This window comes from Hipposideros armiger, unplaced genomic scaffold, assembly GCF_001890085.2.
Source record: "Hipposideros armiger isolate ML-2016 unplaced genomic scaffold, ASM189008v1 scaffold_615, whole genome shotgun sequence".
NCBI classification, from domain to species: domain Eukaryota; kingdom Metazoa; phylum Chordata; class Mammalia; order Chiroptera; family Hipposideridae; genus Hipposideros; species Hipposideros armiger.
The window spans coordinates 348,522-361,627 of record NW_017731965.1 but is presented as its reverse complement, the minus strand read 5'-3'; the positions used below and the strand labels follow the sequence as shown (position 1 = coordinate 361,627).

The following is a 13,106-nucleotide window of genomic DNA, read 5'->3' as shown; positions in this document are numbered from 1 at the left end:
AGCTTTGTTTGGACCTTTCGGTAATAACAATTTACTTAAGACATAAATCTACAGCTAAGGAAAATAGAAAGAGAAAGTTGTGGCTTTTGTGTCATGCAGATAAAATGGAAATCAGTTGAAATGTTTTTAATAGAGCATTTTATTGAAGAGTATAGAAAAGGAATCATAGTTATGAAATTTAACTTTCATGATGCAAGAAAGACTAAACAATGAAAATTCTAATGAGAATAGAAACTTGTCAGCTGATTTGCTTATCTGTGTTATGAAGGTCAGTAGTTCCTGCAAGTAAATCGATGTGCATTTAAATATGTTGATTGGCAGTTCTGGAATTTGATTTTGTATTACCTCTAAAATAGAGTCAAAGGCAAATGGATGTAAGAATGCACCAATAGCGATGGTGACACGAAACCTTACTAAATAATCTGCTTTTCCAATGGCTCTGTCATCCATCTCTCAAATTATTAGACCATATCTCGCTTGGTTGTGGACTCCATCAAATATACAACATAATTAATTCTTTGACCTTGGGCAACTAATTTCTCATTTCTGAACAGAAAAATACCTGATTCACAAAATGGCACTTATTTTTACTGCATATCTTTATAGAACACTTAAAATATGCAAGCACTGTTCTAAGCCCTTTACGGATATTTACTTATTTAAAATTATAACCTTTCAAGGAGCCACTATTATCTTCGCTTTACGGATGAGAAAACTGAGGTACAGAGAGGTTTAAGTAGCTTTCCTAGGGCCACAGAACTCATAGGTGGTGGGTTTCAGCTCCGCGCAATTTGTCTCAGAGCCCACGCTGTTACTTAATGAGTACTGCAGGGTAAGGGAGGCCACGTGAAATCACGTGGGGATCCACAGAGACAGCGCTCAGAGGCACTGCTTTTTCTCTTTTCCATGCTCAGGTTCTGCTATTGAGCTTCTTTTAGTTGCAAAGATGGAAGAAGTCTCAGTTCAGATCAGATGTTAAGGATATATGGCCCTATGTCCTGAGAAGAAATAAGGGCTCAGAACAGGGCTGCATGGCGGTGCTAGTCCCAGGGCAGTGGGCACCAAAGTATGTGACTCAGTGGTTTGTTGTTATGCGCTCAGCTTCTTTCCACAGGTCAGCTCATCACCTCCTTTTACTGCCCAGGGCCTTCAGCCTGCACTCTCTTCTTTAATATATATTTCTATCCCACAGCAGACAGTGGGACCCAGAATGGACTTCAAATAGACTGGTTGGGTACAGAGCCCAGCTCTGCCGTGTACTTGCTGTCTGACCTCAGACAAATGACTTAATCTCTCTGAACTCACTGGAAATAGTGAGTAACATATCTCACCATATAGGTCTATGGTGGGTATAAAAGAGATAAAATAAATAACATACTTACAGTATGGCCTGGAACATAGTAAACACCCAATACATGGTAGCCATTATAATAATAGTCCTAATTTGAGAATGCCTAATTATCACTTCAATGTAGGCAATAGATTTGGACCAGCCTTGGCTCCAAATTATGATTATACCTTCAAAACTTATGAGACAGCGAGAAAGTTATTTCACCTCTCTGCATCTCAGTTTTCATCTTCATAAAATTAGAGTAACTTTCTAGAGCTGTTATGACATGAAATGAGTAATTTATGTAAAGCACCTACAACAGCTCCAGGTACATAGTAAGTATACATATAGACATCAGTTATTATTAATTGTAGTATAGTTTTCAATAAATTATTTGTGCAGTGCATTCAATTATGTGATATAAGTAAGTTCTGGAGATCTATACAGCATAATGCCTATAGCTAACAATACTGTACTGTACACTTAAAATTTGCTAAGAGGATAGATCTTATGTTAAGTGTGCTTACCACTGATAATACTACTACTACTAACAATAATAATAATAATAAGAGAGGCAGGAGGAAACTTTGGGAGTTGATGGGTAAGTGTATGACCTTGATGGTGGTGATAGATCCATGGGTGTATGCTTATCCCCAAGCTCATTGAGTTGTATACATTCAATATGTACAGCTTTTTTATTTTATGTCAATCATACCTCAATAAAGTGGTTTTAAAAATAAATTACTAAAAGAGCTATTTAAATAAATAATTTATGGAAGTAATGAAGTAAAAAAATAAATAGATCTTAGGTTTCTCTTACTTTTCCAGTTTTATGATCATCTCTAAAACATTTTCATCTGTGGTAGCTTTTTCTCTTAACAGAATAAAGTAATACTTGTTTTGTGGTATCAGCTTTTACAAATCATTTTTCCATATAGTTAGTATTAAGGATAAAAACTACCTAACTAAACAATGAAAATGAAGATACAAGCTGTCCACAAGTTAAGTGAAATATGTTTTCCATTTTGAACCCAAAGTCTCTGAAACTATCTCCTCAGTCATTTTTGAGCTGCCCCCAAACCCAAGATTGCTATGCTAAGACTCTTTGGCAGGGACAGACTTTCACTGAGTTATCTTAGGATAGGCAGCATGTCACAAAGATGGTTCAGGGCCAGGTCTAAACACATAATTGTGTTTAACTGCCAGGTTTATTGCTTTGTTAAAAGTTCATCTTTTTTGCCTCCTCAGCAAATGATGCGGTCATCAGTTTTCCACATGTTCATCCTGAGCATGGTGACGGTGGATGTGATAGTAGCTGCCAGCAACTATCACAAAGGAGACAGCTTCCGAAGGCAATACGACGAGTTCTATCTTGCAGAGGTAAGCTGCTCCCTGAGGTGGACCTCAGCTAGTGCCTTTCATAAATGGAAAAATCAATTTCAATTTGTTAATTACTTGAGTTCAAACAAAGCTGCTTCTTCAGTGTTTCCCTTGGTCACTGTGTTGCCTGATTCATTCCCTGTCTCCATGGGCCTGAGTATCTTCCCCACAGTGTGTTGCATTGCCAAGGTAACCCTCTGCCCTGGGTGTTTCTCTTGCCATCTTGTTGTTCTCCTATCCACCTCTCGTTTTCTCTCCTTTTGTCATGTTGCATTACTCTGTTTCCCTTCCCACTAAGTGTAAGCAAGCATAGATTGAGAAGATTGTAAACAAGTAAGTCAGAGCTCGACAGTACCAAGGACAGGGCTGGAGGGAAATTGAAAGCGATAATACAATCATTTCTATACTAGAAACTGAGCTGTTACAGCCTGCACTAATGGTGTCAAGCCAGGCTCAGATAGATTTAGTGATTAAATAAGCATCTTCTAGAACCCTACATACCCACTAGAGTTTTAGAATAGTACTTCTTATTGATTCAGTAACTTTGTTAATATTTGATTTTTAAATATTTTTAATAATTTCCGGAGACAACTGTTTTTTCCATTGTGAAAAATTATTTCTAAAATATATCTCAGAATTCATTGGTTAAGTATTTATGGAAAAATTGATTGACATATAACTCTTTAGAAACCCATTCATCATGTAAGAGAGGTATACATATACTATTATAAATCCAATATATGAAAAAGTAAACTTAAAAGCAGAAAAATTACACTGTGTTTATTTTTATTACAAAAGAATTTTTCACATAAAAAAATCTATTTGCCATAAAGTTGAGTTCTCAGATATCAAAAAGTATTCCAGTACATTTAAAAATGGATTTGGTCAATAAAATTTCTATCCACCCACATATAAACCTTACAGAAAAAGTGGCATACTCCTGTTGAATATAAACATCTATTTGGTATCAATCAACGTTTTAAGAAGTCACTTGTTAATTCCCCTCTTCACGGAGGCTTCTTTCCTGTAACAAAGTATCATTAGCACTAAACTTTCACTGAAGTTAGACTTTGTGATGGGACACTGCCTAATTGCTTCAAGGTATATGGAGCTTACAGTTCAGCAAGAAATATAGACAATAAAAAAATAACAAGTTTTTTATGCTGTGGAAAACCAATTACAGGGGCTCATGAAGAAATTATATCCAGCCTAACAATTGGTATAATTTTGCTGCAAAACCAGCACACAAAGAATAGATTGTCATTAAAAGCAGAGGGAAACATAGACCAATAGTAATATTTGCAGGTGACTTTCTAATGCAAAGATTGGATGTTGAAGAAATCTCTATCAAGTGATTTCTATCTGTCCTGTGAAGTAGGATGCAAGGTCTACCTCCAGTAGGAAGCTTGTGGAGAAAAGAGAAAAGTGGGTACGACCTGTGGAAAATGCACAAAAGCTAATTAAAGATACATCAAATGCAATGCTGAAGATCCAGCTGAATTTTGAGACTGAAAATTTATAGTGATACCAGTTTAGACAGGTCTGTGATATTTTAGGCCTTACATGAAGGAGAGAAAAGCAACAGTTAGATTGACCCAGCTTTAGAGCTTTTTCAGGTAGAGATGAAAGACAAGGGATCAGGGGGCATGGGTGGCTGGCAAAGGAGTTGAGATGGTGACCCTGTGTCTGGGTCAGATATGAAAAGAAGTGAAAATAAGAGGAGGATGAAAGAACAAAATGAAGTATCAAGTGTCTCAGTGGTCAAAGAACAGGTATAGTTGAAGTGATGGAATAAGAGAGCTAGAAGGTAAGATTGTGATCAGAGCGGGATCCAGGATTTAGAATTTTAGAATAATCCTCGGTAACTAAATACAAAATCTAGGGTGTTATAAGGATGTGGGTGGCTTAAGCATAATGATGGAGTTGAGACAGAAATGGCAAGGAACTGTCAAGCAAAGGTGTGGCTGAGCCTTCACAATGACATTGAAGTCATTCAGCGTGAGACCAGTTCTTGGGGGAAAGAGGGTAGGCAGGACCACGTGGGAGTAACTGATACATTAATCGAAGGCTGCCCCAGGGAGAGTGTTGGAAGAGGATGTTTTAACCTCATGGACTACATCTCAAAGGGGTGTTGAGGAGTAATGAATGGGGCATCTTTTCCTCATCCACATAGTATCTTGCATGGGCCATATGGAACACTGGAGCATGGGCAACCTCTTCTCAAAAGGACTGTAGGGGAAGTTATGCATTTGGAGCACAATCAGTTGAGACAAGGACACAGGAAGAAGATTCTGTGAGCAGAAGCAGAGAATGTAGAAGAAATTGGTTAACATGGAATAAGAGACCCAAGGGTTAGTTAAAGGCTTTAGGTGGAATGAGGTGAGGAAGTAGGTGAGATGGAAAAATGATACAATAGTATTAGAACCAAAGGTTAATGGACTGATGACAAAAATGCCTAGGAATAAAAAACAGAAATGGCTACATGTGATTGAGATTATGCATTATGCCAGTCTCTCTGGACGGAACAATCTATACCTGCTCCTGAGGAAGTCCTGGATTACATTAACTTTCCTTTTGTAACCCAGTCAGTGGGTACTCAGTCATACTAAATCAATCTTGTAGAATAAATACATACACGTATGCCATTCACTGGGAATGGAATGCTCCAGTAAATTTTACCTAATTTTTTCACATACAAAAATCAATCTCTTTTCTAATGTGTTTATGTGTATTAGCTGATTTAATAGTCATGCTTTAAGAAATTCCACCAAATTTTCAAATAATTTAGCATTGTAGAGTTCATTGATACTATTTACCGTATTTGCCGGCGTATAAGACGATTTTTTGGCCCTGAAAAATATGCCTCCAAGTGGGGGGTCATCTTATACGCCAGGTACACTTCAGATAGACTGCCCTGCCACTCAAAATACAGACAAACTCTGTATTTTGAGTGGAAATGTTAGGGGGTCGTCTATACGCCCAGTCGTCTTATACGCCGGCAAATACGGTAAGTGCATTAGTAGAGTCCAGTGGTGGTAGATAAATCCTTTTCATTTTTCTTTTCTGTATGTAGTATTAATTTTTTTTCTAATTAAAAAAAGCAGACACAGGATTATATAGCAGAATCTAGTATATATTGTGTATGTTAATTGTTGCCCCCTTTTCAAACCACTGGAAATGAATTTGAATTTAATAAACTGGATAGTAGAGATGTATTGGGTCGTCGGGAAAGTCATGATGCAATTTTTGCATTGAAAAACATAGAAAAATACGTCATGATTTTCCCGATGACCCAATAGTTCAATTAATTATATAGACATCACTATATTCTTGAACTACCAAAACATTCAGAATTTATTACACTTCTGTCAATTGATTTGGGGCATCTGATTTTTCCAAAGAATGTTTGGTCTTTATTCAAATTACATGATCACTTCTTGTATCAGAAAGTTGAGCATGAGTCAAAGTGGTTTGTTCCAAATGAGCGTGGAGAAGTCATTTAATCAAGCACAATTTTTTATAAAATACTCTCTCTTTAAAAAGTTTATAAAGATGGTTTGAGTTTAAGCTAATTGGTCCACAAACTTCCTTGAAGAGCCAGATAGTAAACATTTTAAGCTTTCCAGGCCACATGCTCTCTCTGTCACCTCTACCACTGCTATGCAAAAGTGAGTGTGGCCTCAGAATGGTTGTATTACAGTAAAACCTTATTTACAAAAATAAGCTGTGAGCTCCATCTTGGTTTAAGCTGTAGAAACACAGCAGGTCAACTAACATCCCCTTGTGTTAAATTTAAATATAATAATACTAATAACAATAATAGCTACCAATTTTTTGGAGGTTCTATTATGTTGCCAAGTGCTTTAAAGGAATTCATTATCTTATTTAATCCTCAAAATGGCTGTAATAACAGCAATTCAAGTTTATGGACTATAATGATACAGAATTTAAGGCAATAGCATTATGTAAGATTTTAGAAAGTTTCTTTTTAAAAAGATTACAAAAGGCCATGAGCTTTTAGAGGACTAATTCCTTGATTTCCCATGTATTCCAAATAAATTATTTTGAAAATCCAAAATAAACCACTCAACCCATTAAGAGTAAACTTGCAGTCTAAAAAACATCCTTTAAGCATAAATTAAGCTGCTTAGCTTTTGTTGTGAAGCTGGGGACTTTTCTTACTTTGGATTAATTAACCTAAATTTAGAATTAGTTAAAAAACAGGAAAAACTCTGTTTTTTAGGCTATGCATAAACATAAAAAGGTGAAGATTTATTTTCCTTTGTAAGAGTTTTCATTTTGATCTAAGATAATATATTGTTATTAATATAATGTTATACATAAAATCACATTTTTATAAGGAACATAATTATATTTTTAAATGTGTATTCTCATTTTTTTCCTAAATAAAAAAACTTTAATACTTTTCTATTGTTATATAAAATATGTAAATAGTTCTGTCTATAGACTAGACTGTACATTTAACAGAAATTAAGCAGCACATTGTTATGCATAGAAGATTAACAATTTTAGCAAAAGTCCTCTTTTAAGACACTCACAAACTGATGGGAGAGATAGAACAACAAAGCAAGCCGTACTAACAGCGTAGTTCTAACAAAGTGTGTCCTGCCGCATTTCTGGTCAAGAGACACGTTTACCTTGCTTAGAACTCCAGGATGTGTCTGTGGTTACCGATTCTTCTATGATTGCTATGTGTTGGAAACAGAAAAACTTTCAGAAAGTATGAACTCATTTTGCATCCTGCAGAAAGTCATCTTTTCTAGAAAAGTAATTTCTGTGTTCCTCTGAAGACATTTGGTTTTATGATATTTGTTAAAATGAAAGAGCCATTTATTTTCGTTCGAACAAAATCTGACACCCATATTTCAGCTCATTAATCACAAGAAATGACCAAATTAAGAAAGTAACTCATCTTGCCATAGCAGCAGTCTTTCATATTACCACTAAGTTTAATTTCATTTTCTGGGAAACTCTAATTAAATAAGTTTCTTCTTCTGACAATAACTTTTTTGTGTGTTTCTACAGGATTTGAGCAGTATCTTGTTAGGTGAAAAATAATACAATAATGACATTTTCAACTACCAAAGATCCATCTCAAAAGTTTGTTCTGTAGCTTTATAGAATACTGAAGGTACACTATAGACTAAGAGTACATGATTTAAAGAAGCTTCTAGAATGATGCAGGCAATCTGAATTTCATTTAGGACAGTAGGGTTACCTGAATTGAGTTTCTTGTGACTTTTTTCCTATAATCTTCTTTTGTGATAAATATGCATCTATTTTCTCATGAATATTCATTGTTTCTTTGAAATTATGAAATAGAGACTGCAACACAAATCTTGGATAATATAGTATTTCAAAAATCTTTCCACATTTGGACAGTATCTCTACCATTTTATCTTCTCAGACCTACATGACACAATCAGCTCATTTATAATTTGTCACCCATAAATGTTCATACATTATTCATTGAATTAAAGGGCAGAACAGTTTCCATTATTCCATTTATATTAAGGATGTCATTTTCCATTCAGTTATTTCTTTCCTTAACTTCAGAAATTTGGCAATCATCTTGTTTTACCTGCTAGCCTCACAAATCCAATTACAAGCTCCTTTGGAAAACAAGCATTTTAAACTTATTGCACTTTTCACTCTAAAAAAATATATATTTTCACAAGTAGTGTGCAGTTTGAGACCAAATAACAACTCCTTTAATTTATATATCTGCATTTTATTATTGATCATTTCTTAAGGACAAGAGTGTTGGCCATAGTATATATTACTATATATAGTATGTATATTATAGTATATATAAAATAGCATATATATTATTATAAAATGAAAATTTGGAAAATAAATAGTAAAATGTAGTGTTTAAAGAATTTGTATAACCTGCGTTTCCAAAAATATTAAACTCTGCTATGGTAACATCAAATCTGCTATACCTGTAGAGCATGCATTCTCAAGGCGGTGTAAACACCTAGAAGGGGGTAAAAATTGGTTGTTGGGAAGCAAAAAAAAAATCTTACTCTTTCTGTATATAAAGCAGAGATAGATATGTGAAGTATATAAACAAATATATTACATATATGTGGTATTAAGATTCCATATGGGGGGGTGGTATTAAGATTCCATATGGGGGGGCCGGCCGAGTGGCGCGATGGTTAAGAACTGGCTTGGGATGCCAGAGGGCCCAGGTTCGGATCCCACATATGAGGGCCAGTGACACTGCCCTCCACAGCTAAGATGCTGAACAACAGCTCAACCTGGAGCTGGGCTGCCGTGAGTCGCGGGCGATGGCGTAGGCTGCAGCCCCTGTGGCAGTGGGTTGCCATGGGCTACCATGTGTAGCCAGCAGCCAGCGTGAGCGGCCAGCAGCCCCCGTGAGCGGCCGTCCAGAAGCCGGCAACTGATCTGCCTCACCCGGGAAGAGCGCAATGATGGTGCCAACTTGGGCCAGTGAAGCAACGTCCTCCACAACTAGACTGAAAAACAAAACGACAGCAACTTATCTGTTCTCCTTCCCCTAATTCCCCAGCACTGTTCCCATCCCCCCAATTCCCCAATAAAAACCTTTAAAAAAAAAGATTCCATATGGTATGCTCATTAGGAACAAAATATCTAAATACACTCCTTGGGGGTGATTGAAAAAGAGGTTGGAAAACACTGACTTAGGAAAATAGTAAGAAAAAATAAATATTTTGTTTTTCCATGTATTGCTTGCAAGTTTTTTTCAAGTAATGTGAAAAAATATTTAAGAACGTTTATTATACTCTTACAAATCTTGCCTTCACTCTTAAAAAGGTGAGTTACAACTCATGAGCACTCGCAAATGGTATAATATACTACAAGGATACAGGACAGAAGAAAGGTCCCAGTAGGATCCTCTCTGTAAAGGGCTGCTGAGTGAGGGGGCCAAGGCAATGGCACGCCCTGGGCTAGGAGTGGAAGTCCACCCTTCCCCAGGTTGCACTGTTGACTGCTTGGGATTGGCAGAAAGCCCTGAGGGTGGACACATGCTCAGGTGATGCTTATGGGGCGTCCATCCATCCTACCTGATAATTGGGTTCTGCAGACAGCCAAATAGCCTTCCCCCATTTGTATGGCCAACAACATGACCCTGGCAAGTTCTTCCCTGTTCAGCTACTGTCGAGGTTGAGTTCATTGACACAGGCTGGAGCTGCTCATTGAGAAGAGGTTAGTCTCATTGCAATCTCACTGATTCTGCCCTGATTCTTCTGAACTTTAATATTCCTCTAAATTGAAATCCTATGCTAAACCCTCTAACCTATACTAAAATAGCTGATGATCAATTAAGCTAATTTAATTTTTCCAAATCCCTCCTTTAATCCCTGACATAATTCTTACCTACAAGAGGATAATGCATAGTTACAAGTAAGTTAGACATATTTTATATGTAACATTTTTCCATAAAATTTGACCAGTTAGGGATTAATACTGTTTTTCAGAGAACAAAAGTGATGGCTTATAACATTTAACAAATTATGTTAAAAACGAGGTATTTGATTCCAGGAGAATTGGAATCAGGAATTGTCATAGAAAAATGAATGGGAATATGGGCATTTATATATTAATCACATAATAGTTTGCTAAACCATTTTGGTGCCTTTTGGTATCTTTGAAAAGCATATAGTTTTCCCACCGAGCAAATAATAACGCAAATAGATCCAGCTGCATATTTTATTGTGAATTATGATCATTTAAACAGCTCATTCCATCTGTCATTTTGATAGAAAATGAAAAATTAGTGAAGTAATTAATTGTATTTATATTTAATTGGACAATCTATTTGGATATAATTCAGGCATTTATTGGTACAGTTGGCCCTTGAAAAATACAGGTTTGAGCTGCTTAGGCCCCCTTACACACAGATTTTTTTCAATAAAGTCCTGTATGGTTTTTGATCCGTGGCTGGCAGTATGCAGGCACAGAGGTCCAACTATATGCATTGGCATTGTCCTAAGCCATTTTATATAAGGGACGTGAGCATCTGTGGATTTGGGTATCTACGGAGGTCCTGGAACTGATCTCCTGTGGATACTGAGGGACAAGTTAAGTTTTGGGGGAGTCAAAAGTTACATGCAGATTTTCAGCTGTGTGGGGGTTCAGCACCACTGACCCCAATGTTGTTGAAGCGTCAACTATAGTTCCCTACTTTAAAAAAAATGGCCTCTTTGATATGGATTACTTTCCTTCCTTTGGAATGAAAGTCTGAAAATACAGGTAAAGGAAAAGACAGAGGAGTGGGTACCTGTCACTGTTTCCTCTGCTAATATGACAGCCAGGTCAAGCTGTACATGGAAACTTCAGGGTGGATACATCTGAGTTTCAGTTTTTCTAGGGATCTCCCAAGATGTCCAAAAGACTTCTTCCTGTTTTTGTTCAGCCTGGACCAAGAAGCCAGGGCTAGAGAGGTATTGCCTTCAGTTTTGACTTGTGGCAGAGATTTGGGTCCTCTGGTCCCCTGAGGCTGCTGCTCAGTTGCAGGAGGCTTTTAGTCCCCTCAGAGGAGTTGTACCTGCCCACTGGTTGCTTGTGGTCTGGAGACAGCCTGACAGAGTCCCACGGATCTCAGTGAGCCAGGAAGGGAACCTCCGTGGAGGCTGAATTACTCCCTGGTGGGAGGGTGGGAATGGATCCCACCAGCCGTGAGAAATCCTGAGAAGGAGCAGCTTCCTCCTGATGTCCAGTAAAGGGGCTGTGGGGTCTTAGACCATTACCACAAAAATCACAGTGCCCTCTGCCACCCCGTATTAGCCACTGCTCAAGAGAGCATAAAAGACAGACAAACATATAGTCATGAGCAAGCAAAAAAAAAAAAAAAAACTATCCTCACACAAAGGGCCCCAAAAATCCAAGGTGAGCATCTAGTACAAGTTTCCTAATCAACTAGAATTAATGGAAGAGATAACAGGTTTGTTTGTTTGTTTTTTAATATCTATTTTTTTAATACATAAAGCACAAAACAAACTTTCTGAAACTTTGGCTAAAATTTTCAAACAATGAACTGAAAAAAGATCATGGTCATCCTTGAGAGCTAGTTGTTAATATGGGAGAGCAAGTAAAAAAATATAACTCAAGAAAGAGTAGAAACCATGAGAGACTAGCCACCCAACTGTGAATCATAGGAGCCCCTGAAGTAAAAAGGGAATAGATAAAAGAAAACTAATAATTATGAGAGAAATTTTTTCTAAACTAAGGAAAAGCATAAATCTGTAGATTGAAAGAGTTCACTAAATTTTGGCAATTAAATGAAAAATGATACATTTTTAGGCATATCCTGGTGACCTTCTTTGGTAGCAAGCATAAAGAAGATACAGTTTTAAGCCTCTTAAGAGGCTTAAATAACCTGCAAAGGCAAGTATGTATTATGCGGATGACTCATATATAGTATTGGAAAGTAGAAGGCAGTGAACCAATGTGTGTGTGTGTGTGTGTGTGTGTGTGTGTGTGTGTGTGTGCCTGTGTGTGTTTCTTTGAGAAAATTACTCCAAAGTTTGCTAATTATAAAATAAGTTCATCACAATCCACAGAACTACATAAGAGAAAATGAAAAGGAAAGAAAAGTGGTGGGTATTGGATCTAAAAGGAGGATGATAATAAAAATGTCAAGTAAGAGTTAAATTTGTGAACAATCTCAGAAAAAGCAGGATTTAGGAAGAGGTGTGGCATCAAGAGTGGGGTGATAGAAATGTACTCTGGAGTCTGTAGATTGGCAGGGGTGGAGAAATGAGTGGGCAAGCAAATTTGTGGGAGATGAGGTTTACAATTATTCAAATTTGATGCAATAATAAAAAATATAGGTTTATTGATGATCTTTCTGATAAACTTGAGGATTAGAGAAGCAGAGCAGAATGTCCAAATTAACGAGGAGGGAAAAGTAATCAAAATCAATTTGACTAAGCAAGAAAAAGCAAGAAAAGGTTAAAACAAGAAATAGGAGTGATGTATAAATACACAGGAAACATAAGACCAAGTATAACTTTGGCACATTAAATATAAGCAGGTTGCATTTTCCTAACAGAAGACAGAAAATCTGATTATGTTTAGAAACACAAAATCAAATAGTACATTTTTCATAGGGAGCACATACAGGTGGTCCCAAAAGGTGGCTGAAAATGATCCCTCTACAAAAAAAAACAAAAAGTGACCCCTAAATATGAAAACATTTTAAATGTTTAGCAGAACGTGCAAAAAATTAAGGAATATTCTCAAGGCCAGAAATTAAGTGTGATGTGAGTGTGAAACAACCAGTGGCACTAAAGCCAGTGGTTGCCCTGAGGGCGTTTGCATAACCTTGTCACCTAGATCTTGCAATTCTAGGAGAGAAGAGGCTGTGCAAGTTGAAGTGTCA

General features: G+C 36.8%; 1 protein-coding gene across 1 annotated transcript in view; it reads left to right on the top strand.

Moving 5' to 3' along the window:
• NALCN (sodium leak channel, non-selective) overlaps positions 1–13,106 on the top strand; it is a 300,278-nt gene that overhangs the window by 126,338 nt on the left and 160,834 nt on the right. Inside the window, exon 11 of the mRNA XM_019625115.1 lies at positions 2,579–2,710. Coding sequence (XP_019480660.1) covers positions 2,579–2,710 — 132 coding nt within the window. The remainder of the gene's footprint in view (positions 1–2,578; positions 2,711–13,106) is intronic.